The sequence below is a fragment of the Mytilus galloprovincialis genome, chromosome 8 (assembly GCF_965363235.1).
Source record: "Mytilus galloprovincialis chromosome 8, xbMytGall1.hap1.1, whole genome shotgun sequence".
NCBI lineage: Eukaryota > Metazoa > Mollusca > Bivalvia > Mytilida > Mytilidae > Mytilus > Mytilus galloprovincialis.
The window spans coordinates 39,213,262-39,238,036 of NC_134845.1; the positions used below are offsets into that span (position 1 = coordinate 39,213,262).

The 24,775-nt window shown below is 30.9% G+C and overlaps 1 protein-coding gene across 8 annotated transcripts in view; it reads right to left on the reverse strand.

Annotated features, from left to right (window-relative positions):
- The window catches only part of LOC143041899 (E3 ubiquitin-protein ligase MYCBP2-like), a 115,604-nt gene that overhangs the window by 88,320 nt on the left and 2,509 nt on the right, over positions 1-24,775 (reverse strand). For 4 of the 8 annotated variants that reach the window (XM_076214039.1, XM_076214037.1, XM_076214035.1 and 1 more), the window contains exons 2-24: positions 24,183-24,249; positions 22,885-23,109; positions 20,040-20,193; positions 19,392-19,573; positions 18,347-18,491; positions 17,771-17,877; positions 17,398-17,463; positions 16,747-16,843; positions 15,781-15,851; positions 15,019-15,160; positions 13,797-13,873; positions 13,168-13,378; positions 12,046-12,219; positions 11,257-11,415; positions 10,344-10,409; positions 9,585-9,696; positions 8,610-8,800; positions 8,063-8,170; positions 6,719-6,847; positions 5,884-5,965; positions 5,156-5,270; positions 4,761-4,857; positions 1,350-1,481 (exon numbers count right to left, since the gene is read on the reverse strand). In XM_076214039.1, coding sequence (XP_076070154.1) covers positions 1,350-1,481; positions 4,761-4,857; positions 5,156-5,270; positions 5,884-5,965; positions 6,719-6,847; positions 8,063-8,170; positions 8,610-8,800; positions 9,585-9,696; positions 10,344-10,409; positions 11,257-11,415; positions 12,046-12,219; positions 13,168-13,378; positions 13,797-13,873; positions 15,019-15,160; positions 15,781-15,851; positions 16,747-16,843; positions 17,398-17,463; positions 17,771-17,877; positions 18,347-18,491; positions 19,392-19,573; positions 20,040-20,193; positions 22,885-23,109; positions 24,183-24,249 — 2,909 coding nt within the window. The remainder of the gene's footprint in view (positions 1-1,349; positions 1,482-4,760; positions 4,858-5,155; positions 5,271-5,883; positions 5,966-6,718; positions 6,848-8,062; positions 8,171-8,609; positions 8,801-9,584; positions 9,697-10,343; positions 10,410-11,256; positions 11,416-12,045; positions 12,220-13,167; positions 13,379-13,796; positions 13,874-15,018; positions 15,161-15,780; positions 15,852-16,746; positions 16,844-17,397; positions 17,464-17,770; positions 17,878-18,346; positions 18,492-19,391; positions 19,574-20,039; positions 20,194-22,884; positions 23,110-24,182; positions 24,250-24,775) is intronic. The other 4 variants (XM_076214033.1, XM_076214038.1, XM_076214036.1 and 1 more) reach the window with 4 other exon arrangements.

Here is a 24,775-nt window from a genome sequence, read left to right on the forward strand (position 1 = left end):
CCAAAATTCCAATAGCCTTGAGTAAATAAAAGTGAACTATTGAGTTCAAAGCGAACATTTATATTATACTCTCCAAAAGTAAAAGGATCTTGGGAAATCTGGTGTTTTACATCAGCCAAGCTTATAAGGCCAATTAAAATTAATTGATAGATTTTCATCCCCGCCCGCCCCTCTGAAATCGTCTTGCCCCAATTTTTTTTATTTTGAAAAATTTACGATTTCCGGATTTGTTCATCTCCCTTTCCGGTAACCGTCAAAAATTTTGTTTCCTTTCAGACTTCCTGTTTCAATTTTCGGTTTTTGTATTACTTTGAGTAATGAAAAAAGATTCTGCAGCTCTACGATGACAAAATCATCTACCGAGAATAGAGATTGATTTCAAGAAGGGCATGAAATAATCGGGTTACAAGTTATACGCTGTGTCCAAGATGGCAAATCGCGGTATGACACAAATTTCTGTGATTAAGAAAACGGTGGATTTTTTTATTGATAAAATGACTTTGTGGCAGGAATTGTGGACTATGAATTATACCAAAAGAGCTTGAATCGTGGAACACATTCGTACAAAACCATAACTGTATAATTAAAATGACGCAAGCACGAACTTGTTAGATTTATGACAGTACAATTGAGTTCAAAAAGTCGGCAAACATACACTTAGATTTACCCATGGCTTTTTTAATGACAAACAGCACAAACACCTTCTTTCCCAATACCCTTAATAGAGCTATTAAACATCTTCTCTTTTTTGGTTAAGTTCATGTTTTACATATTAATCATAAAAGCACCAACCCTTTCGTTTTCAAAACAGTTTCATTTTATTCTGAACTCGTAATTCTTTAGTTGCATATTTGTTTAATTTTATGGAGACAAAAAAATGGTCGCTTAAAAAGACACTAAATGTGGTGAAGATAGTCTAACTGAGGGGAGCATTCTTCTTTTATGTTTTTGCTGTTTAGGTTTCTAAAGCAGCTATTACATGTAGAACAGTGGTTGCCAATTAGAGATTTTTATTCATGTTAAGATTTGAAATATTATGTACCCATTCCTTATATGTATATACATAATATAAACTTATTATTACTCTTGCATATTTGAAGAACACGTCACAAGAGGGTTTCATAAGAAATAAAAAATTAAATCCTTCCACCCGACCCATTTTTTTCAAAAATTTGGATGAAAATCTACTAATTAATTTTAGTTGGCCTAACTATCATGTAATTATTACTAAGTATACATTTTAGACGTTTACATACTTTGGTTTTCTGCCAAACCAACTTATTTAGTATGAAGTAAATACAAATTTGTAGAGAGAAGACAAAATTATCTATTATTGTTTCAATTCTTACCAATACTAGTTTGATTGGCAAAGACTTTGGAAGCAGCCAGTATATGAGCATTAATCAGGGACTCATCAATTCTCATAAATGTCTGGTCACCACTTGCTCCAATCCATGTAGCTCTTCTACCATATCTAGCTCCTGTAGGACATACAAAATTATTTTTTAAGTCACTTTAACATTAGAGTTTTATACTTAAGCATTTTTTTTTATCCTATAATACTGCACAATATAAATTTCACAATCAATGTACTGTGAGGGAAAATGCAAATAATTTAAATTTTTATGCCAAATTTAGTCTAAGTTCAACATCCTTTGCAATCGACTTTTAAAGGGAAAATTCACGATTTTTTACTTATGGTTTAAATATGTTCATTATGACATAATATATATATTCACAAAGTTTTATCGCTATATGTGCAGTAATAAAGGAGAAATTCAATAATTAATGAAAAAATTTCAACTACTTCCTGTAGGTCGTGACGTTTTCTCCTGATTTTTGCATGCCGGGATTTAAAATACAATCATTAAAAGTCTTGGTTTTTAATCATATTTTAACGTAATCGTAAGCGCGCCGATGACTTATGCTTTATCTAATAACCATCCGATAATAAGAAGATAAAACGCACAGACGTTCAATTGTACTCATTCGTGAGATAAATTATCTATGTTAAACGTATATATTCGAATTATTTTTGTAGACAACACAAAAAGTTATAAATTTATTTTTAATAAATGCATTTTCGGACTGATAAGGTGAACAAATTAAAGTACAATAATCTGTAAAGACAATATGTTGGTGTACTATTATTGACCTTTTACTATCTCTGCTATGGCTAGGTTTATACGATGTGTGTATTCACGGTTCTGTGGCAATACTCGTAGATGGCTTGTTGAAAGGTAAATTGTTATTTGCACTTCGGTATTTAACCACGCCTCTAGGGCACACCTTGCCAGGTGTGACTGTCTAATCGGATCAGTGGTAGCATTTAATACACACATTAAAAATACATATTCAAGTTGGTGACAAATAAAAATTGGTCGCCGTGGAATTATTTAATTATATTTGGTGCTATTATTTATTTGAATTCAAATAAGTTAATTTACTAAGAAATACACAATTTTCGGTTAAAGACGGGAAACTTAATTCATATGTCAGAATGAAATGATATACAAGTCTTGTCCTTGATTTATGTCTCATAAAAAAGGGGGACTTAGAAATTAGAAATAGCTTTACTAAATCATTTTTATTTGTCTTTATTAGGCGAAAAAATGTACGAGAACACTTACATTTAGACTTTTGAAAGCCATGTATTAATTAATATATGAAACTATCTGAAGATAACTCTACCGAAGCGGAATATAATATGTACGAATAAAGAAAAAAATATTTTTGTAATGGAATCGAAAAATTACGAATAGATATTCTTTTCAAGTGTGATAAACGTCAACCAAATTTATTCATAATGGGGAACGTCCTTATTAAAAATCTGAGACAACTATAATAATCGTCGTCTCCCAACGTATATATATACTTAAATAACTATTTGATCAACGATGTTTAAAAAATTAAAAGACAACGAATTTAATGTTATCTTTCCCTATTTTTGAATGTTATTATAAGTCTGTTCAACTTGCAAGAATACCCCTAAAGCGGACAAATATCCGACAAGCAGTTTATTCTTTAAATTGCTGTCTTTGAATATCAAGAAAGAAAATAAATCCCGAAATTGATACTCAATAGTTTTCCTAGAAAATATTCACATTCCTTGGGGATTATTAGTGTACGTCCAGTTGCATATATTTTACATGAATGTTGGAACAATTGTGATGATGACGAATTTCGTCCTTTATTCGAGAACAATTTAATTGATATATAAATCTGTGAGTTTACTATGTTCTTAACTTCGATGAACCAAACCAAGTTATAAATTGACCTGTATTTAAATCAAATTGTTTCTTTTTTTTCTTCTTCTTCTTTTGGTATACAATAGTCTATCGAATTCGTTGATTACATACTGTTGGCATACATGGACTAGTCTATTTACAAAACTTTTACCACAATTTACACAAAATGTATGTTTCTTTCTTATGTTCAATGTATACATGTATACATATTTTAAATTGCGCTATTGACTATAGTTCCGTAACTTTCTACCAGGCGTAATTATACACGAATCGTCGACAAGTGCGCACATTTTTTTAGATAAATAATTCTGGTATGTTCCAATCTGTCCTAAACTATTGACAACGAGTATATGTTACATTTTCCCAAATTAACCCTTGGAAAAATATGTAAATAGATTTGTATTTCTTCAATTATTTTTTTTTGTATTATTTTTTTTTTTATAAATAATATTCTTTACACCAGAAATGTTATTTATAAACAAGCGTATGAGTTCAGTAATGACTAGTATATTATATCACTTTCGGACACGCAAGACAAAAATGTATATTATACATGCACCTGATAGTTCAAAATGGAAAGTTATAAGTAACGGTCGTGTACACTGATCAATACCTACAGAAGTGAAACGATGCATGAACTTGCAAGCCCGCCGGACAGGAAATCGATTGAATACCTGGACGTGTCACCTTACACCCCTTCCAATACCTTTGGAAGTAATACCTTTAGCCATGCTGGTGATCAGATAAGGGAAGATCCAAATTTATTTAAATAAAGTTTATTACTTGAAAGAATTATGAACGAATTAGATTTTCGAAAACAATTTCCACGGAACACTTATTTATCATTTTATGATTTGAACTTTGACTTTTTAACTAATTACAATATTATCAGTTTAAAAATAACAGACTATATGGTTATTTAAAAATACAAGACCATTTTCCGTATCAAGTTAGTCAGTCAGATAAACCAACCGTACGATTGACAAGATATCGACACGCAATTACGACTACATCGTTTACTGTAGTTTTGTTCCTTTGTGGTTTATTGACATATCGGGATTTTTCATCGGAGAAGATGACAAGATGGCGGAGAGTAGAGAACTGATACTCAAAATTTAAAATCGATGATGATTTCTTATTTAGCGGAATAAAACTTTAATATCTATAAATTTGAGCATTTTTATACAGAATGGACATAATATCAATTTTTGATTTTTTTGCGAAGTTTCCCTTTAATAGAACTTTAAGTCATTCAAAAGTTGTCTTTTGGGCCTCTGTAGTTATATCTGATTGACAAACTTTCAATTATAGCAAAATACAAATTTGTAAAGGTTTGATTGCCATTTGTACAAAATAAACTCTTTGAGTCGTGTCTTTTTTATTTTTATTCAGTTCCTTCATCTTTTCATCTTGCCTTTTTTTAGTCAATTAGGTTATCAAATAAAAATGCCAAATAAGGGGCCTTGCCCTTGCCACATGTGATGATTTTCTGGTAATAAAATCAAGACTTACCAATGCCTGGTATGGGGCCTGGTAATGCATACCATGACGTTTTTTTATTCTTAACCCCTCCGGCTTCATCATGACCTATTCTTCCTAATGCTCCTGACTAAAATAGAAAACGTATTACATTCATAATGATGAAAGAGGAATGTCATGACTGTCATGTATCTAACATCTTGGTTAATATTAAAATTCATATGATCTGAAAATTCTGAAGAAAAAATCCTATTACATATGTAGTGACAGTATAAAATATCATCATTTTTTTCAAAGATTTTTCAGTAGTCTATCAATCATGCCAAATATATCTACAGAAAAGTATTTGAAATTAGGACTTCAATCTTACAATACAAAATTTATTCTTTAAATCTTCTTTTCAAGTATTTGAACTAATCCATACATACCTTATGGTTACCAAATGTATAGACTTGACCATTGGACAAAAGAGCAACTGTATGCTGTGCTCCTGCTGCTACTTGTGTCGCTCCCATAGGTAGCTCTACCTTAACTGGTGCCCCTCTGTCAAATATAACAAATGATACTAAATTGTGTCAATTTTTCTTTGTGTTTCATGTATTTACAAATATACAGTACACTATTATCAATATTTGAGTAATGTAGACACTGATTGATGAAATTAACTAATATAAAATTGTCAATTTTGCAACTGCTCAAACATTCATACATTACAAGCTTTCAATTGATCACAAGCAAGTATTTTCTTTATCTATTTCAGGATTGTGTTAGGAAATGGTATTTTTTTTATATTTGCTAGCGTTATATTGTAATAATTCCCAACATAACAAATTATTAAAGATTAAATATTTCAAGGTCACCATTTAAGTAATTTAAATATTGCAAGCATATAGTTCTTTCCATCAAATGCAAATTACAGTTATGTCTAATAACACATAAATATGTTAAAAAGAGATCCAAGACTCAAAGGCAATAAACTGCAAACATCTTTGCCAAACAAATAAAAATCATTAAATCATGTATTTTTTTTTTAACAGAGACATGCCCTTATAATGTTGATATATAAGTGCCTTTGCGTTTTTCTATATCTTGAATCATTTTTTTTCTACATTCAGTCATATGGTATTATTTTCCTTATATGTAGCATTTAATGTACCTAATAGTTGTATCTCCTTGTCCAAGCTGACCATGGTTATTATTACCAAACACATAAACCTCTCCATTCTGTAACAGTGCAACTGTAAATAAATAACAAAAATGTGTAAGGGTTCCACAGATTACTTCTGGATACTATCTTATGATTATAAACAAGCTTCTGTCTTAAACTATCCCAAGTTTGGTACTAACCAAGGATAGTTTAAGAAAGTTATTATAATTTTAAAATATTTCCTGGCAGAAAAACTAAGTCCATTAAAAGTAAAAAACAGAAAAAATGGAATTTTATTTTTACAAAATGTACATCTGGATACTATCTTATGATCATAAACAAGCTTCTGTTCAAGTTTAGTAGAAATCCAGGATAGTTTAAGAAAGTTATTAAAATTTTAAAAACTTTAACCACAAAGTGAATATTTGTGGACGCCGCCGCTGCCGACGAAGTAATGTAGGATTGCTTAGTCTCGCTTTTTTAACATAAGTCGAAGGCTCGACAAAAATGCTATGTCTGTGATAGAAAGATTTTTCAATTTATTTCAACAAAAAAAAGAAAATTTATTGAGTGTGCCCAGAACCTTCTCAATGAATTAACAGTAATCATAATAAACGAAAATGACATTTTTGTTCAGAGCCACTGATATTCACAAATATAAATGTAAAATCTAACCTCTCAACTCGAAATTATTAGGATTACTTGTAATGTATGTTCAAAAAGCAGGATTACTGAGTACATGTAAATATATTGAAAAATGTAAATGATTACAGCTTATTACAAATGCAGATATGTTTTAATTATCCATGGATCAAGGAAAAAGAAAAGGACATTGTAAGAATACCTGTATGATGTTGTCCACATGATATCTGTGTAACAGTAATCTCCCCTGTACCAATACAGATTTCTTGTGGAGGCAGACTGACAACTTTGTTATAGTCCCCTTCAGGGTCATTTCCTTGTGGTTCAGCTGCTATAGATAAAATTTAAACATTGTTATATGGATACAAGTAGCCATGGATATGTGTCAATAAGACTTCAAACTAAAAGATACAAATAATAGAAATGACACCTAGAAGTGAACTAACAGCCATCAATTATGTTTTCTTATTCTAGCTTATTTCAAACTTTTATAGCAGACTATACAGTATTGGTTTTTTTTCTCATTGTTAAAGGCCATACAGTGGCCTATAGTTGTTTGATACTACCACTTCATTTTAACTCTGGTGAATAGTTGTTTCATTGGAAATCACATCATATCTCCTTATTTTTATACATATCAAAGTAAAAAATTTAAATAAAAATTACTGTTTATTTAATGAATGGCTATTATCTATTTTGAATTTATTGAACCATAAAACTAATTTTTGACTCTTCACATTGAATAATCCGCGAAGCGGATTATGTAAAATGTGAAGAGTTAAAAATTAGTTTTATGGTTCAATAAAATCAAAATAAATTATTGCCATTCATTATAAATAAATTTCTATCAAAACTAAGGCTCAAAGAACTTTTTATATTATTTATATTAACAATAACAACGTACACACATGTTGGCGTATGAATACACAACGTCAAAGTGGGCGTGTCGCCATCAAAATTGACAACATTGAAAATAAAACTAATAATTTTAACCAATCAGAAGACAGTAAAAACACAAAATTTATTTATTCTAATGTGTACTATTGCCTAACCAGTTGTAAATAACTTTTAAATCTATCCACAGACAATTTATTGAATATGCTATGAATCATGATCTGCAAAAGCAAAAATTGGTGATAAAACAGTCTGTAATAAGAAAATGTCCCCAGTACATGGATGCCCCAATCACACCCTCATTTTCTATGTTCAGTGGACTATGGAATTAGGGTAAAAACTCTATTATTTGACATTAAAATTAGAAAGATAATATCATTGGGAACATGTGTAATAAGTTTCAAGTTGATTGGACTTCAACTTCATCAAAAACTACCTTCACCAAAAACTTTAACCAAAACTTTAACTTGAAGCAGGACAGACGCACAACAAACGGACGAACGAATTGACGCACAGACAAGAAAACATAATGCCCCTCTACTATCGTAGGTGGGGCATAAAAAAGTCTAAAGCTCATAACTCTTTCGAAATGTACTGGTTATTTTTTTACCTGATTCACATGTGATACTAATAATCATATTAGATAGGTTACCTTTAGGTTGATTTTTGGCAGCATCTTTCTTCTTGGGTTCTTTTTTCGAAAGGAGTCGTTTAAAGAACTGAGCCAAAGGACTGTCTGGCAGATCTGGTACATGGTTCACTGTATGTCAAGAAAATCATAAAACAATTAGTCAAGAAAAGGACCATACAATGCATGATCAAATCTACATTACATCAAATTACATGACTAAAGATCCAAAATCTATACCCATTTAAAGATTAACAAACTATAGAAAAGTTTACTGGAATGAATTCAATCTAAATTGCATTTATACAAACTTTGTCAAAAACAAAATTATACAGTTGATAATAGCATGGTCATCTTTTCATGTGTTATCATAATGGCCTAACCTGAGAATTAAAGCAGATTTTTTAACCTATAAATAGCTGAGGTTTGCCAAAACACACACATTGTTTATCCCAAAACTAACAAATCAAGAATAATGTAAAAAAAAAAACTGTAAGTTTTTGCTAAGTTATAATAACAATATAAAGATGATTATTTCCCCCTTTCTACATCTAAGACTTATATCAATTACCTATAAAACCCTTACGTTTTTCATTTCCACCAAGTAACTGTTCTACATCGAAAGGTAGATAATCTTTATGACGAGCCAACAATTCTAGTTGTTTCCCATGATCCTCCATTTCTAGCACCTGTTCTCCTGCACAGGTTCTACAGATACCACATTCTGAACACCCTGATTCACCGGCACCACACCCACAAAGCCTGAAACATTAATTTGTGTAATGGTCATTACAAATAGTAATACTTTTTTTTTAATAGTTCTAACTAAGTTTATGTGTATAATAATAGTAACACAATACTGTGGATTCATTTGTTTTCCTGGGTACCAATTTTCTTTGATTTAGGAAAACTAAGATGTTTGTGGATATCTAATTTCATGGTTTTGTCGAAATCTGCATACAAGCCTACATAAATGTATTATTTTGATGAACGAAAATTGGTATCAAACAAATAATACTGTAGTTTCATTCAATTTCATATGTATCAATTTTTGAATTTGTGGATTGATAGAAATAATTATATCTTTGCCGACACTTGAATTTGTGGTTTTGTTAAAGTCTGTGATTAAGTCTAAAGAAAATTTGTACTTCTATGATCATTTAGCTTTGTGGTTCACTTTTACCAATGAAATCCAAGGAATATGGTATCAAATGGATTATAATCAATACTAAATTAATATTAGACATATATCTTGTCTATATTTAACATGTGTAAGACAGTTCTAAATCTAATCTGCTGTTTCAAGATTGTTGAAAGTCAAGAGACAATAAGTGATAGTCAGCTTATATTTGATTGGAGTGTCATACACATAAATGAAAGATTCTTTCTTGAACAAAAGTTATATAACAAAGAGTTATACAGAATTTTATACAAAAGTTTATTCAATTAATCCTCACTACTTATCCAAAATCTTAATTGGTCATAAAAACTGATGATGTCCACAAACTAAGTGATATTTTGTATTCTTAAGTGCACTGGTACTTACATTGCAGATTGTCTTTCCTTATCTCCACTGTTGCAGCAGTTCAGACTGTAACCAGTACACTCTCCACATACAGTACACACCATGCACTGGTCCCTCTTCCATTTATGTTTACCTAAAAAAGAAGACAATTGCATAAACAGTTTCTATAATTCTGAATGCATTTAAACCTGTTCTAACAACAAGAGTCTTCCGAGGGCCTTTTAGCATCACGGTAATGTGATGCTATAATCTTAAATGTGAGGCTATCTGAAGTGGTTTTCCTATAGATTATATTATGGATGTGATGCTAAAATTTTTAGAAACAAGATGGTATTTCAATTTTCACTGTTTACCAGGATGCTAAACGAAATATCTGGGGAGAACATTGAACAACTATGGTAAATTTATAAACCACACATTGATAAAATTTGTCTCTTATTTTTTTCCACCATATTAATTCGGATCATTGACCTTTCTATTAAATTATTAGAGAAAACGATTCTTCCACTTTGATTGCAATAAGAACAACTGTTATAGTCCAATGAGGTAGCAAATTTGACCCAAAAAAAAGAAAATTCACAAATATTGGTGCAATAATGCTATCATATATTACTTCTATTAAGGTCAATTTGGCTTTTGAAGCAATCAGCCATGTTATATGTTTGACCTTCTAAATTGTTGGTCTAAAGTATGTTTGATAAAGGTTTCCTAAACATTATAATATCACTTATTTTTTTCAATTCCTGAAAATGAAACGTTTTTTTTTTTATATTTACATACCATCAGGACATATGCCATCTTCTACCTCTGTTTCTTCTTCTTCCTCTGCCATGGTTACATTATTAGCTACAAAATATAAATTTTTTATTTGTCAATTCATATATAATTAATTAGTTTATCTACAGTGATCATAAGCCTGTCATTCTAAGATTGTGAATTTCAACATTGCTTGGATGGTGTCGTATTCTAACTCCAATCTTTAATGGACATGCAGTGGCGGATCCAGAGGGGGGGTTCCGGGGGTTGGAACCCTCCTTTTTTTGGCCGATCAAAACATTTGAATGAGGACATATAGTTGGAACCCCCCCCCCCCCTTTTTATCCTGGGTTGGGACCCCCCCCCCCCCCCTTTTTAAAATGGCCCCTGACATGGATCGTCAGGTTTTTTTTTACTTTGGAAGATTGTGTTTTTTACATGGTACTCAGGCTTTGCAATAAAACCAAGGACAATTATAACCTTTAGTGGCATTTGATACCAAGGAGTAGAAAGTTAATTAACATGGCTTTGATCATTCATTTATACATTTATATATGTAGTGTGCAATAAGTGTAATATTTCTGTTTGTGTATTTTGTTTCAAATATTAAATATTTTATTTCATTTTCCTGAATATAAACATTGAGATTATAAGTGTGAATTTGAAACCACTAAAAATGTATTGTTCTTGCTAATTATTATTTTTAAAATATAACTTCCATGGAGACCAACAAATAGAGTCAAGAAATAACTAGACCTGCTTCTGTCTTTGGTGACACAGGTAAATATCTATGACTTGGGAGTTGGTTAGAAATATGCAACAGAAATGTGTTAAAGACAGGGTGATGAAGAAAAGGTGGACCGAAATAAACCAGTATAGCCAAAACCTTTGGAATTGGGTATAATAGCAATTTACCGATGATTGTTGTTAGATTTACCTTCTTTAACAGCTCCTCCTGGTAAGAAGTCTCTACCACACTGGCCTTTATTGTTGATACCAAATGTATACACCTGTCCTCTATCTGTCAGTACTACTGCATGGGCCTTTCCTAAAGCTATTTGTGTAGCTACTGTGTCTTTCAAATCTGTTACTTGACCTTTAATAAATATTTATATAAAGTCATTATCTTTGATTGAAAGAAAATTGAAAAATAAAAGACTTAAATAAATCTTAACCAAATGTATTCCATTTGTTTAAATGCACATTCATATCAAAACATTTTGAAAGGTAAAACATATTAATATTTAATTCCTTCCAGTTTTTTCTATTCCATATATAAGGTAACAGTTACATAGTTATATTTACTAATGGTTCAATTTTGCAAGGTTAGTTTTCTCAAATTGTTTAGTTTTAATAAAGTAATTTCAGCAATCACAATGATTATTGTACAAATGAAATAAACAATGAATAATTAGATTATGTGATAACTCATGATCAATGTTATAAGGCATTTTTTTTATATTTATATTTTGTAGAGAGTCTTATATTTTATGTTCTTTATCATAACGACCCTGCATATCCGAGGTAACCACTATAGAGACTCTACTGACCTACAGCTTAAACAGGCGTTGGTTCACTTTTGTTTTTAATATATATATTTTGTTTTGAGGAGATTTTTGTTTGAAGGAATAGGTTAAAGACCTACACATAAAACATAAATGCATGTTTGTATTTTACAATGTACAATATTCCTCCCCTTGTAAATAAATTATGTCCTCAAAATTACCTGTGGCATGGTCGCAATGTGTTGTATCTTTTCCAAAAATATAGACTTCTCCTTCTTTGGTCAATATACCACTACTCCCATTATTACATGCTGTATATACCACATGCTTTGACATGGACTCCATCCGGATTATCTTCTTTGGTTTAACAGCTTTAGGTTGTCTCCTAGCCTTAGCTGTAAAAAGATAACAGCGATAGTTTAATGAATGTAAATAAATCAGAACTGAATATAGATATAGGAAGATGTGGTGTGAGTGCCAATGAGACAACTCTCCATACAAATAACAATTTAAAAAGTAAACCATTATAGGTTAAAGTACGGCCTTCAACACGGAGCCTTGGCTCACACCGAACAACAAGCTATAAAGGGCCCCAAAATTACTAGTGTAAAACCATTCCAAAGGGAAAACCAACGGTCTAATCTATATAAACAAAACGAGAAACGAGAAACACGTATGTATTATGAATGTTTCTTTTTTATCTACTAGTAGGAAAATTCCTATTTTGTTTCCTTAATTTTTCAAAATTCAAATACTTGACTAAATACATTTTATTGTTCTTTTAATAGAAGAAAATAATTAAGGAAGTTAGCTACTCAGTTTCAAAATAACAACCTGTTTATAACACAAGTATATATTGATAGGGGTTTAATAAAGGAACCAAAAGAGCAAAGTAAAATATAGGTCTATGTGCTTGTTTTTGAGATATTAGCCTTTGAACTTTATGCAGGAAAATGTTCTCTCTTGATTTTTCATAGCTTTATCATTGACAAGTTTAAGTTCTCAAAAACTATTATAAAATAACAAAGATTTTATAAGACTGTTACAGATGGCTTATAATTATACATGTAAAAGATTTATGTAAAAGATTAATAAAAAGAAAAATGGGGGTCAATGAGCAAAAATGTTTCAGATGGATTAAACCAGAGGATTCAGAAAATCTGACAAAAATTTCAAAACTTGACAAGCAAACATCCTTAAAAGATGAAATGAGATACACTAGAAATAATAATGACACCACCACAAAAATTGATATCAAACAAAAAAGATGAATTATCAGTTGCATTAAAATCATAAATATCGAAACATTTAACTAAATAATAAATATTTTTCCAATGCCTTACAAGAGCTAGCATCTCCATCTTCTCCTCTTTTAGGAGTACCAACAAAGAACAAACTGCCATCTTCTGACACTAATAATGCGTGTTGACCCTCATGACCAGTAGAAATCTGTACAATCTTTGGTGACTTGGTAATAGGAAGTTCTCCCCATTTCCCTTGGGAAGGTCCTCCCTGCTTGATTCCTAAAGCTTGAGATCTTCCTGTGTATAGTACCTAAAATATTGATTCATCATACATTTAATAGCATTATAAGAATGACATTTATCAAAATCTACATAAATTTACAAATTTTCAAGAATGTCATATTGGTACTTGTTTGACTGTCCCTCTGGTATCTTACCCCTCTTTGGTCTTTAAGAAAAGCTTCAATACTCAATTATGGTAAACATTTTTCATTAAAAGTCGTTTGTCCTGTTTCTGATTTGTAAAGATTAGTTTCTACATTTTCTTCAACTGAGCTCCATAAAATAGATCTGTTATCTGTTAACCAATTTATCATTGTAATAATAAACCTTAAATTTTCTAAAATTAAAAAAGCATTACTTTTTCATAAATCATGCTGTTATTTTCTCACTTAAATCATTTTATTGCACCTGTAAAATGCATTTCAATATCAAATCAGTTCATATACCTTGTTTCCAGATGTTCTGACCAAGGCGAATTCTTTTCCTGATACAATAAACACAGAATCTTCATCAAAACCTGTATCTGAAAAAATCAAAACGTAAATGAGGGAGACAGATTTATAAAAGTTTTTCCAAACTTGTTTCCGAATTCCATATTTGAACTTTATGTAACATTGTAATATATATCTTGTAATTTTTCATTAATAAATACTGTTTAAACTAAATGTATATGTAAGTCCTGTAAATTTAGGATTCTTTGACATAATCATTACTTCTATATTTGGGATTAAGGGGAGATAAGTTTTTCAAAGTAACAGAGTAATAACATTCTTTAAGACATGCACATACTATTCAGAGAACAAAGGGAGTTAAACTGATGATGGTTTAATTTAGGAATACATTTTGTCATCTCTCAAAAAAGGACAGCTAACAAATTGAAAAGAACTTTTTTTTCAGTCTATTGTAAAAAGCATGCCTTTTTTCCCTAAAGAATGAAGCAGTCTTTAAAGAGGCACTAGCTACGAGATATATAAAAAATCTAAAGTTTGATTTTTTTCTGTTCAATCAATAATGAAAGTGAAATAGTGAAATAACAATTCGCTTTTTGCAGCCAAAAAGGTTCAATTTTGTCAAATTACGCTAAGAAACATTGATAATTAGTTATTCACTTGCAAGTGAATGAGTCGACCTCTTTAAATCTGTATTCATGTGAATTTCAATTTAACCCCTAGCTAGAAATTGACAACGCATACATTGTAAGTGTACTGGTTATTTAAAGAAAAAGAATGTCAACAATGAAAGTGAAACTACGGTAAATCATTTGCTTACTAATTCGATGCACACAAAATCATTCTTATACGGTTAAAACAATGAGAAATATCTATTTTTAATCTATAAAATAAAATCAAACAGACCTATAAAAATCCAATTGCACGTGTTGGTTTAATCTCTTCATATCTTTATTTATGTTTACATCGCTTATATGGTCATCTGATGTCAAATCGATAGTTAATTAGATGGCGTCTGGACTAAAATACACACGAAAGAACCTATATATTATCTACCCCATGCTCTGTAAACTGTTTATTTTAGACTTTTGATAGTTTGGATAAATGTTTTACATTGTTATAAATCAAATATGAGAATTTGAGTCAAATCGGTGACCATGAATTTGACAGCTAGTGCCCTTTAAATGACAATTTCACATAGTATAATAAATAAACTTACTGATTGATCTTTTCTCTGTTTCAGGGTCATATTGAGCTGAACCAAAAACATCCATACATTTCCTGGTCAATTTGAGCGGTAACTCACTTACTACTGACATTGGAGAAACTGATGGATTATACAATCTTACTACAAAACTATCCTGTGGGAAAAGCAAATATTTGTTACTAAATGTTCTGTGTTTTCATTCATGAATTAAGTATGTGAGATGTAAAAATTGAAAGGTTATACTAAATGTTATGACTTTTATTCAAGGCAGTTTCACATGAAATTTTTTAAATTTATCAATATTAATTTGATATTGAATAATAATAACTTATGAATATGGATTAGGTATAAATATTAGTTTGAAAAATGATAAGAGCACCATCTACAATATCAATAACAAAAGTCTGGAAATTTGATTTTTGGCTCTTATTTCTTGCTTATTGTAATCTATAGTTCACACCCCTGCTGGCAGGGCCAATTTTGGAGAATAAAACCGTGGACAATACAAGCCTTTTAGTGGTATTTTGAATTCTATGATTTTTTTTTATAGAATTGAAAATAGTTTCCTCTTTTTTTTTAATTACTTACTTATTTGATGCTCTTGGGGAAAGGATTGTATAAAAACAATCCATGTGTTGTTTGTATGTATTAATTATTTATTTTGAGGAGTTGTTGGTGGTGAAAGTGGTGTGTTGTACTATCCTGTATTTTGTGGTATTTCTATTATCGCTTTTTTGTAATCTTCTTATTAGAGAAGTGTAAATACAAACTTACATCTTTAGCTGAAGCTATCTGACCTATGTAATCTCCATCACTGAACAAGGCACAAGGACCATGACCTTTACCTAGGGAGAAAAAATGGTATTAATTTTAAATATTGTTAATTTTTTTTTTTGATATATGTGAATGTCTTTTACAGTTTGTAATGTTTAATAGTCTTTCTTTCTTTTTTTTCAACAGATAAAAATAAGAACTTGATCTTTGCTCCTTTTCTATATATCCCTGGCTTCTTTAGGTTTTGCATTATTCTATAATTTATTAATTAAATATTTTTCGTGCCCCTGAAAAATATTTTTAATCAGTTTCTTCTAACAAGACATGCTGCTGATTCATTCTGTCTATTCTGTAACAACTGCATGTTATATATAATATAGGAAAATTTTGATTCCCAAAATAATGTAAGATTGGAAAATTTTCTATTTTTCAAAAATTGAAAGTTGTCTTATGAATTTCCTAAGGATCTATGGTAGTTTTTAAACTGAAAATTGTAAATATAAATTTAAGATCAGTCATATTGAACAACCTTCACAAACGGTAAAATGGTGTGTCTTCTGACTTACATGTACAACCAGGTGCTCCGCAGAGCGCAGCTTTATACCACTGCAGAGGTCAAAACCCTGACTAGTTGAGGCAAGTATGGACAAAATATTCAAGCTTGATACAGCTCTGAATTTGGACGACGACATCACACTATTATACAAACGCAAAAAAAATTTTGCGGTCGTATAAAAAAAAACATGTTGGATCAAACAGTCTACAGTGAAGGATAAAATGATAATTTCTTCATCGAACAAGATTTTTTTTTTTAGAGTTTTTTACCATGCATTTTATATACTTGAAAGTGTTTAAATTGAATGAAGACCTTCAGAAAAAATAACTATTTCTTTCTATTTCAATGTTTATCTATTGAATTTCTCTGCCTTTTCATAAACAATTCTAAAATATATGCATATATCTAACCATCCAAGTGAAATGAATCTTTCAGTTCAAATGTTTTACTGTCAACAACAGCAAGACAAGGATGTGTGTTGTCATCTGTTCTACAAAACAGCTGATCCTGAAATGAAAGTAAATCAATTTCTGTATAAATAACATTGCAATGTCCTGTTCAAATTTGTAGTTTGCTTTTTAACAGTATATGATGATGAAAAGTTATTAAAACCCTGCTAAAATAATAATAAAATCTTCTTTCATATCTTAAAAATATATTTCAACAGGTTTATACCTTCTCCTATAGAATATGGTTATACTATTTCAAATGTGCATTTTGAATCCTTTTGCTTTATCTGTCTTATCCTGCAGAATTCTTTTCCTCTGTTTAGACCTTTGCTGAGTTCTTTGAGATTTTATTTTCATGATTTTTAACCTTTCTTTGTGTATCTATATTAGGAACGTGCATTTTACATGTTCATAATTATTCAAATTGACATTTTTTTTAATCATGAAAATCGCAGTTGGTTAACATTTTTCTTTTGTAAAAAAATCAAGTGAATCTTTCTAGAGCTTACTTTGAGCACTTTAACTCATTGACCTATTACCCACATCATATTCAGTTCATAACTGATTTAGAAGAGAAAAAAACACTTATAAATTTGAATACTCTTTACTTACACCAGCACATGTCAACCATGAATTAGCACTGTTTGGAAAATCTTTACTGTATTGGTAAACATGACTCTGAAATAGAAATATGTCATATACTGCAAATTCTGTATTTTCAACCACCAACATCCATTGAAATGGAACAGCCATCATGTTAATAGTCTTCACTTTTCTGTTGGGCTTGTGCTTTCATAGCCATTTTAAATAGGAAACAGCTAAATTCATTATAGATGAAGCCTTTTTTTTCAAATGTTTGCCAAAATAATGTGTAAAGAGTAATACTAATTACTCAATTTTTCCTCTAGAAAATAAACCGCTATCTTTATACAAAAAGTGGACCAAATCCCATTAAAAAAGACATTCTTGAGTGTAATTTGCATACCTTAATTGTTCCTTTGTAACCAGACCCTACTTTAAATATCCCCTCTTTGTTTAGTAGGTATAAATATTCTCCATCACTAGCTATGGCACAGTTCTGTGTAGAATCTGCTAAAATAACAATGAAAATATGTATACAAACTTAGTGGAGTGTACATTAATGAGACAGTGACCTAACACAATAAACCCAAAAAACATCTAATATTATTACATGTGTGTCAAATTCAAATCCTTAACAGTGTCCTTCTCACTTTTAGAAAATAAAATAAAAGTGAAAAGTATCTATAACATTCTGATTGTTTTACTTTTGATCTAATATGGTCAACAAATTGTCACTATCAAGTTGACCTTAAAACTTTTCTGTGTTCCTCATATCAAAAGTTCCTCCAAACATTTATCCATCATGAATAACAACTACTTGTTTTTCATTTGGAACTTATATTATAAAGTAAATTTTATTCCATGACAGATCAAGTTGTTGGGTTGTATAAGTTAATGTACTTATACCTGATATTTCTGGAAAATCTTCTGTAATAGATCTATATATTTATGCCCCCATTTTAATTCCTAGATGTAATACCTGCTATTTCTGGAAGATCTTCTACTATAAATCTATTTATTTCTGCCCCCACTTTGATCCCCTGGTGTAACCAATCAGGAAGTATAGATTTCCCCAGTAAAACAGCCTGCACACTCTTCTGTAGTCCTGTCAATATGCCTGGTACCTAAAAATAAAAATAACAATTCTAAAAACTTTGATTTTCTACCTTTTAGAGAAGTTCCTTGTGGAAAAAGTTGTTGAATCTTTTTCTATCTTATTCAAAATCATTTTATTATAGGTAGCTCTTAAAATGTTCTAAATATAATATTGCTAATAAGAACTACATTTCAGTTTAATATTATTTTATTTTAATTTAAGTTTTTTGAGTGCAGAAATATTGTTATCAACAGTGGTAGAATTATTTTTTTTTAGGAATAAACCTACACAGTAAACTTCAAAAAGGTAATTTATACCTGCATTGATATCATATTGGCTTATATGTTCTGAACAGCTTGGTACTTAACAAGAAGTCTATAGTGGAAAAATATCATTGATACATTACCATAGTGTCTTAATGTCAATTTGAATTTAAAACCTCACAAATTATACTTGAAAGGTAAAAAGTTGACTGTCCTGTCGAAGCTGTACATAAATAATCCTTTGAAAGACACAATCTAACCGACACATTGGGTGCCACATGTTGACCAGGATTTGCTAACACTTCTTGAGCACCTGGGAAATAATCAAGTGTTGCTCAGTTTTAAGTTTTCTATGTTATATTTTGTATACTATTGCTTGTCTTAGAGTTTTTTTGCTATGGCTGTCGAAGCTGTACATAAATAATCCATTGAAAGACACAATCTAACCGACACATTGGGTGCCACATGTTGACCAGGATTTGCTAACACTTCTTGAGCACCTTGGAAATAATCAAGCGTTGCTCAGTTTTAAGTTTTCTATGTTGTATTTTGTATACTATTGCTTGTCTTAGAGTTTTTTTGCTATGGCATTGTCAGTTTCTTTTTCGATATTTGATAATCCTCTTGGTATCTTCACCTCTCTATTTTCAGTGTAAATTACATACCATAATTTCTTGTGATGACAATGAACCATTGGCCATTAACATTGCCATTACAGCTGTCAGAAGTTTCCCTGTGTCTCCAAGGGCCACTACGAGACTTAGCAGAGAAGAGCATGCTAAAGCTGACAAGTCTTTGTCTGGTCCTGGCTCAGTCGATATTTCCATCAACAGACTGAAGAAGTTTTCTGAAACAATACAATCCTTTGCTTGAAATTCTTTTCTAATACGCATTCATTGAAACTTAAATATAAAGCTTTAATATGGTTAACAAAACATTTAAAAACTAACACATAAAGCTATCTAATATATCAAATTTCTTAAAAAGGAATTTGTGATTGCTACATATATATCATGGAAATAAAATTAATAAGGAGAGGGAAAAAGTTTTCATCTTAAGAACAGGTTGACTGACTCAACTGCAATTTTATCAATGGGATCTTTGAATTAGCAATATGAAGTTATCTCCCTTTGCACACCAGCTAAAAATTCACAACAGGATATATTTTTCTCGACACAGCAGTGTTGTGGCCTAAATTTTACCTTCAGCAATACTTTTTTGTGTACCAGCAGAAAAAATGTGTGCATACTTGGAAGAATGATTTATTAAACACTTTTGTAGATTTAACAAATGACTCGAAATACAAAATGTACCTATCACATCAGCTGGTTCAGACTTCATGCTCTCAGGCTGTTGTCCCTGTAACATATCTAGCAAGGCAGTCAGAGCTCTTACACAAAGCTCCGGATACTTTTGTCTTGTATCTTTGACGAGTTCAAAAACACCAGTCAATCCAAGACCAACAATCTGAAACAGACAATTTTATAAAATACTTAATACTCATACACACTTGCAATAACAATAAAAATGCATACAACATGGTAGAACATTCATATCTATTTTCCTGAAAACTTAATGTAAAATTGGTCACATATGACAATTTCAACATGTTTTGAAGTCACAGATACATTGCATGAAATTTCTGCACTTGATAGTCCATTTGCCAATTACCGATTTGATTCTATTATTACACACTTTTTAAACAAATTACTTCCCTTTGTCAATCATAGACTGGTTCCATACTGGACAAGATTCCCTTTTGCCAATGCAAAGCATGATGAATTGAAAGTGATGTATCTGCGGTTTAACTAATTTTTTCTTGAAAAATAATTTCTGATGTCATAAGTATTTAGCTAAACAACAAATTAATCTAATTAAAAGATTTAACCAGGTGCTCCGCAGGGCGCAGCTTTATACGACCGCAGAGGTCGAACCCTGAACAGTTGGGGCAAGTATGGACAAAACATTCAAGCGTGATACAGCTCTGAATTTGGATTGTGATCAAATTTTTGACATTACATGGGTTTTTTTTACACAAAACAAATGTCAAGATTTTACAAATCAATTAAAGATTTCTTCTTCAAACTTTTTAAATCTAAAATTAAATAGTTGACACAGCATTGGTTTCTGACACAGAATGAATGTGGTCTAATGAACTTAAAAGTTTTTTTTTGCCTTTGAGCAATTCACTATGCTGTTGAATATTAATCCTCTCAAAAAAATGTTTGAAGAAATTTTCTTTTTATTTATGAAATCTGAAATGAGAAAAATTTAACCCCCCCCCCCCTTTTTTTTACATCCCCGTTTCCCTTTTTCCAAAACTGATATCAATTCAAATTTCTAATGGAGTTTGCAACAATAACTACTGTTTTAAATACATCATAAAATATTAAAATGTAAAATAAAGTGCTTGTTATCACTGAATGGTAAAGATTGGTTGGTAGTAAAAGTGAATATACATTGTTTATTATATAAAACAATAAAAAAAAAAACTTCATCAGCAACATTTGATATTGGCAAATTTCCAATGAAGTTATTTACATAAAGTTATTGGCAAATAAAAATAGAAAATGACATCATAGTCATGTCTGGCAAATGTCCAACATACATTATCTAAAAACATTTTAGATAAGATAAGGAAAAAAAGCTTCATCAGCAACATTTTATATTGGCAAATTTCCAATGAAGTTATTTACATAAAGTTATTGGCAAATACAAATAGAAAATGACATCATAGTCATGTCTGGCAAATTTCCAACATATATTATCAACTACTATTTTATACAAAGAAAGATAACTCCAATTTAAAATTAATTGCTATTGCACAATATTGTGCAATTAGATATTTCTTGCTATTGTGCAATACTGTGCAATTGAAAATTTCTTGCTATTGCACAATACTTGATATGGAATCCTGATTTGGACCAACTTGAAAACTGGGCCCATAATCAAAAATCAAAGTACATATTTAGATAAAGCATATCAAATAAGCCCAAGAATTTAATTTTTGTTAAAATCAAACTTAGTTTAATTTTGGACCCTTTGGACCTTAATGTAGACCAATTTGAAAACTGGACCAAAAATTAAGAATCTACATACACAGTTAGATTTGGAATATCAAAGAACCCATTTATTCAATTTTTGATGAAATCAAACAAAGTTTAATTTTGGACCCCCATTTGGACCAACTTGAAAACTAGGCCAATAATTAAAAATCTAAGTACATTTTTAAATTCAGCATATCAAAGAACCCCAAGGATTCAATTTTTGTTAAAATCAAACTAAGTTTAATTTTGGACCCTTTGGACCTTAATGTAGACCAATTTGAAAACGGGACCAAAAATTAAGAATCTACATACATAGTTAGATTCGGCATATCAAAGAACCCCAATTATTTAATTTTTGATGAAATCACACAAAGTTCAATTTTGGACCCTTTGGGCCCCTTATTCCTAAACTGTTAGGACCAAAACTCCCAAAATCAAACACAACCTTCCTTTTATGGTCATAAACCTTGTGTTTAAATTTCATAGATTTCTATTCACTTAAACTAAAGTTATAGTGCGAAAACCAAGAAAATGCTTATTTGGGCCCTTTTTGGCCTCTAATTCCTAAAATGTTGGGACCAAAACTCCCAAAATCAATCCCAACCTTCCTTTTGTGGTCATAAACCTTGTGTGAAAATTTCATTGATTTCTATTCACTTTTACTAAAGTTAGAGTGCGAAAACTAAAAGTATTCGGACGACGACGACGCCAACGTGATAGCAATATATGACCAAAAAATTAAAATTTTTGCGGTCGTATAAAAACCTTAAAGATTTCTCACATTACGCACAGGTAAATTTGCTCTGTCTGCTAGCTCTCCATTGTAAATAAAAAATAATGTCCGTCATAAGGGAGACAACCAAATTAGGGATCTCTAATTACAGGGTCAATTACGGGAATTGGCAAAGAGCCTATTGACCAGATTATATTAGCCTGTCCATTTATAAATAAAAGTGTCATAAGTGTAATACTTTTGCAATTTTAGGGGCATACTTTCTCTTTTTGATAGGATTATTTGTATGCCTTACTTCCTGATTAATGAATCTCAAATTATTTTCCACTGCTCAACAATCACAATAATTATTTACAGTACATGTATAACAATGTTTACCTTAGGAAGTTTGATCGGTCCTTCTCTACTTTTCTCCTCTCGTTCTTCATCTGTTTCTGAGTCTGATGGTAATGACTGACTCTGGTGGTAGATCTGTGTAGCCTCTTTCATACATTGTTCCAGTATGGATTGTCTGACAGTTGAGTAAACTGTAAACATTGAAGGGTTCCCACATATCTCTAATGTAGGTGGTGCTGATTCAGAGGTTTCTGGGCTTTTATCTCTCTGCAATTTAAAACATATTTTATTTGATTTTGATTTTTGGTGTTTTAACACCACTTTTAAACACCTCATATAGGCTATTTTGTGGCAACCAGTTTTTGATGTAGGAGGAAGCTGGAGTGCCCGGAAAAAACCACCATCCTTTGGTAGGAAAACTGACAATCCTAGTCAATTAAGATTAGAGTTGAGTGCACCGGCTTGAGCAGGGTTCGAACTCACAACCTCAGTGTTGACTGGCTAGTGATTACAGTAGTAATTAACTACTTAGACCGTTCAACCACTGAGGCCCCTATTGATTTTTTGAGGCAAATATAAAAAGAAGATGTGGTATGATTAACTAACTCTCATTTTGATACCAAATGACACAACAATTATCAACAATAGGTAACTGTATGGCCCTCAACAATGAGCAAAGCCCATACAGCATAGTCAGCTAAAATAGGCCCCGAAATGACAATTGTAAAACAATTCAAACGAGAAAGGTAAGGGCCATATTTATGTACAAAATAATGAAAGAAAAACAATTATATCATACAGAAACAAACTAATAAATAAAAAACTCCAGACCTTGGTCATGTGGCGGGTGTCAACACTTGCCAAACCCAAGACAGAGGTGTAAGAAGCCTTCTTCTACAACAGTATGTATGTTAACTAGTCTGGATTTTTTGTGAGACAATCTATTTCAGCAACAATGTTTATTTGAATTTTTTCAGAGGATTAAGTAGTTACCGGTAGTAGGCTTAATTTGTTAATCTACAACAACTGTGACAGTTTGAGGAAATATGAAGACTTTGCAAACTAGGCTCAATTGGATTTGTATTTCATTTGCACCATAATTTATTTGTCCCAATGTTACATTCAAGCAAATAATTTCTCTAGATTGCATTTTTGGTATTAGCTACACCTAAAATAAAATCATCTGTTTGAGCAATATACACATGTACTTACACTATACAAGGAGGAATGTGGTTGGATTAAACATGTATATGAGCACTCAACCCTTCCGAAAACCTGGTACAGTAATGTAAAACTGCCACGTGAGAACAGTAGTTAGTGGTTCCATCTGAGAAACTTACCTTAGATTTTTTTTCTTTAGATTTTGATTTTGATCTCTTCTTTGCCTTCTTCTTTTCTTGTTTCTTTCTGATAAAAAAAATTATTGAAAGTAAATGAGAAGATTATTAGTAAATAAAATTTTATTGTATTGCCTGTATTGTTAGTTTCAATATATAATATATGCAGTTCAAGCAGGACAGATTCTTGGGTCACTTGGGACAAATTTCCAAAAAGCTATCACAATCCTTTAGAAGCAAAGAATTTGCTGTAAATTTGTATCTTATAACCAATAAATTGGGAATGTGTCCATGGGACACAAAAGATGCCCCCGCTTGCATATAAAATAATAACGAGACATAATTCAATAATGGTAAAGTGACGCTTCCCAATTTTGTACTTACAATGTAATCTGTGTTTTGAGTTAAGAAGCAGTGTGTATATGTTTATAACATTTACTTGAGGCAAATCAGAGTAAGAGAATGGGTACGAAAACAATTTAGCTCTTTTTTCATTTGTAAATGGGCATAACTCAGTTCTAGAAATCTATGAATTTTTGCAACATTCACGAATTTGGTAACAGTTACCAACTATATCAACTAAATTATCAACAAAT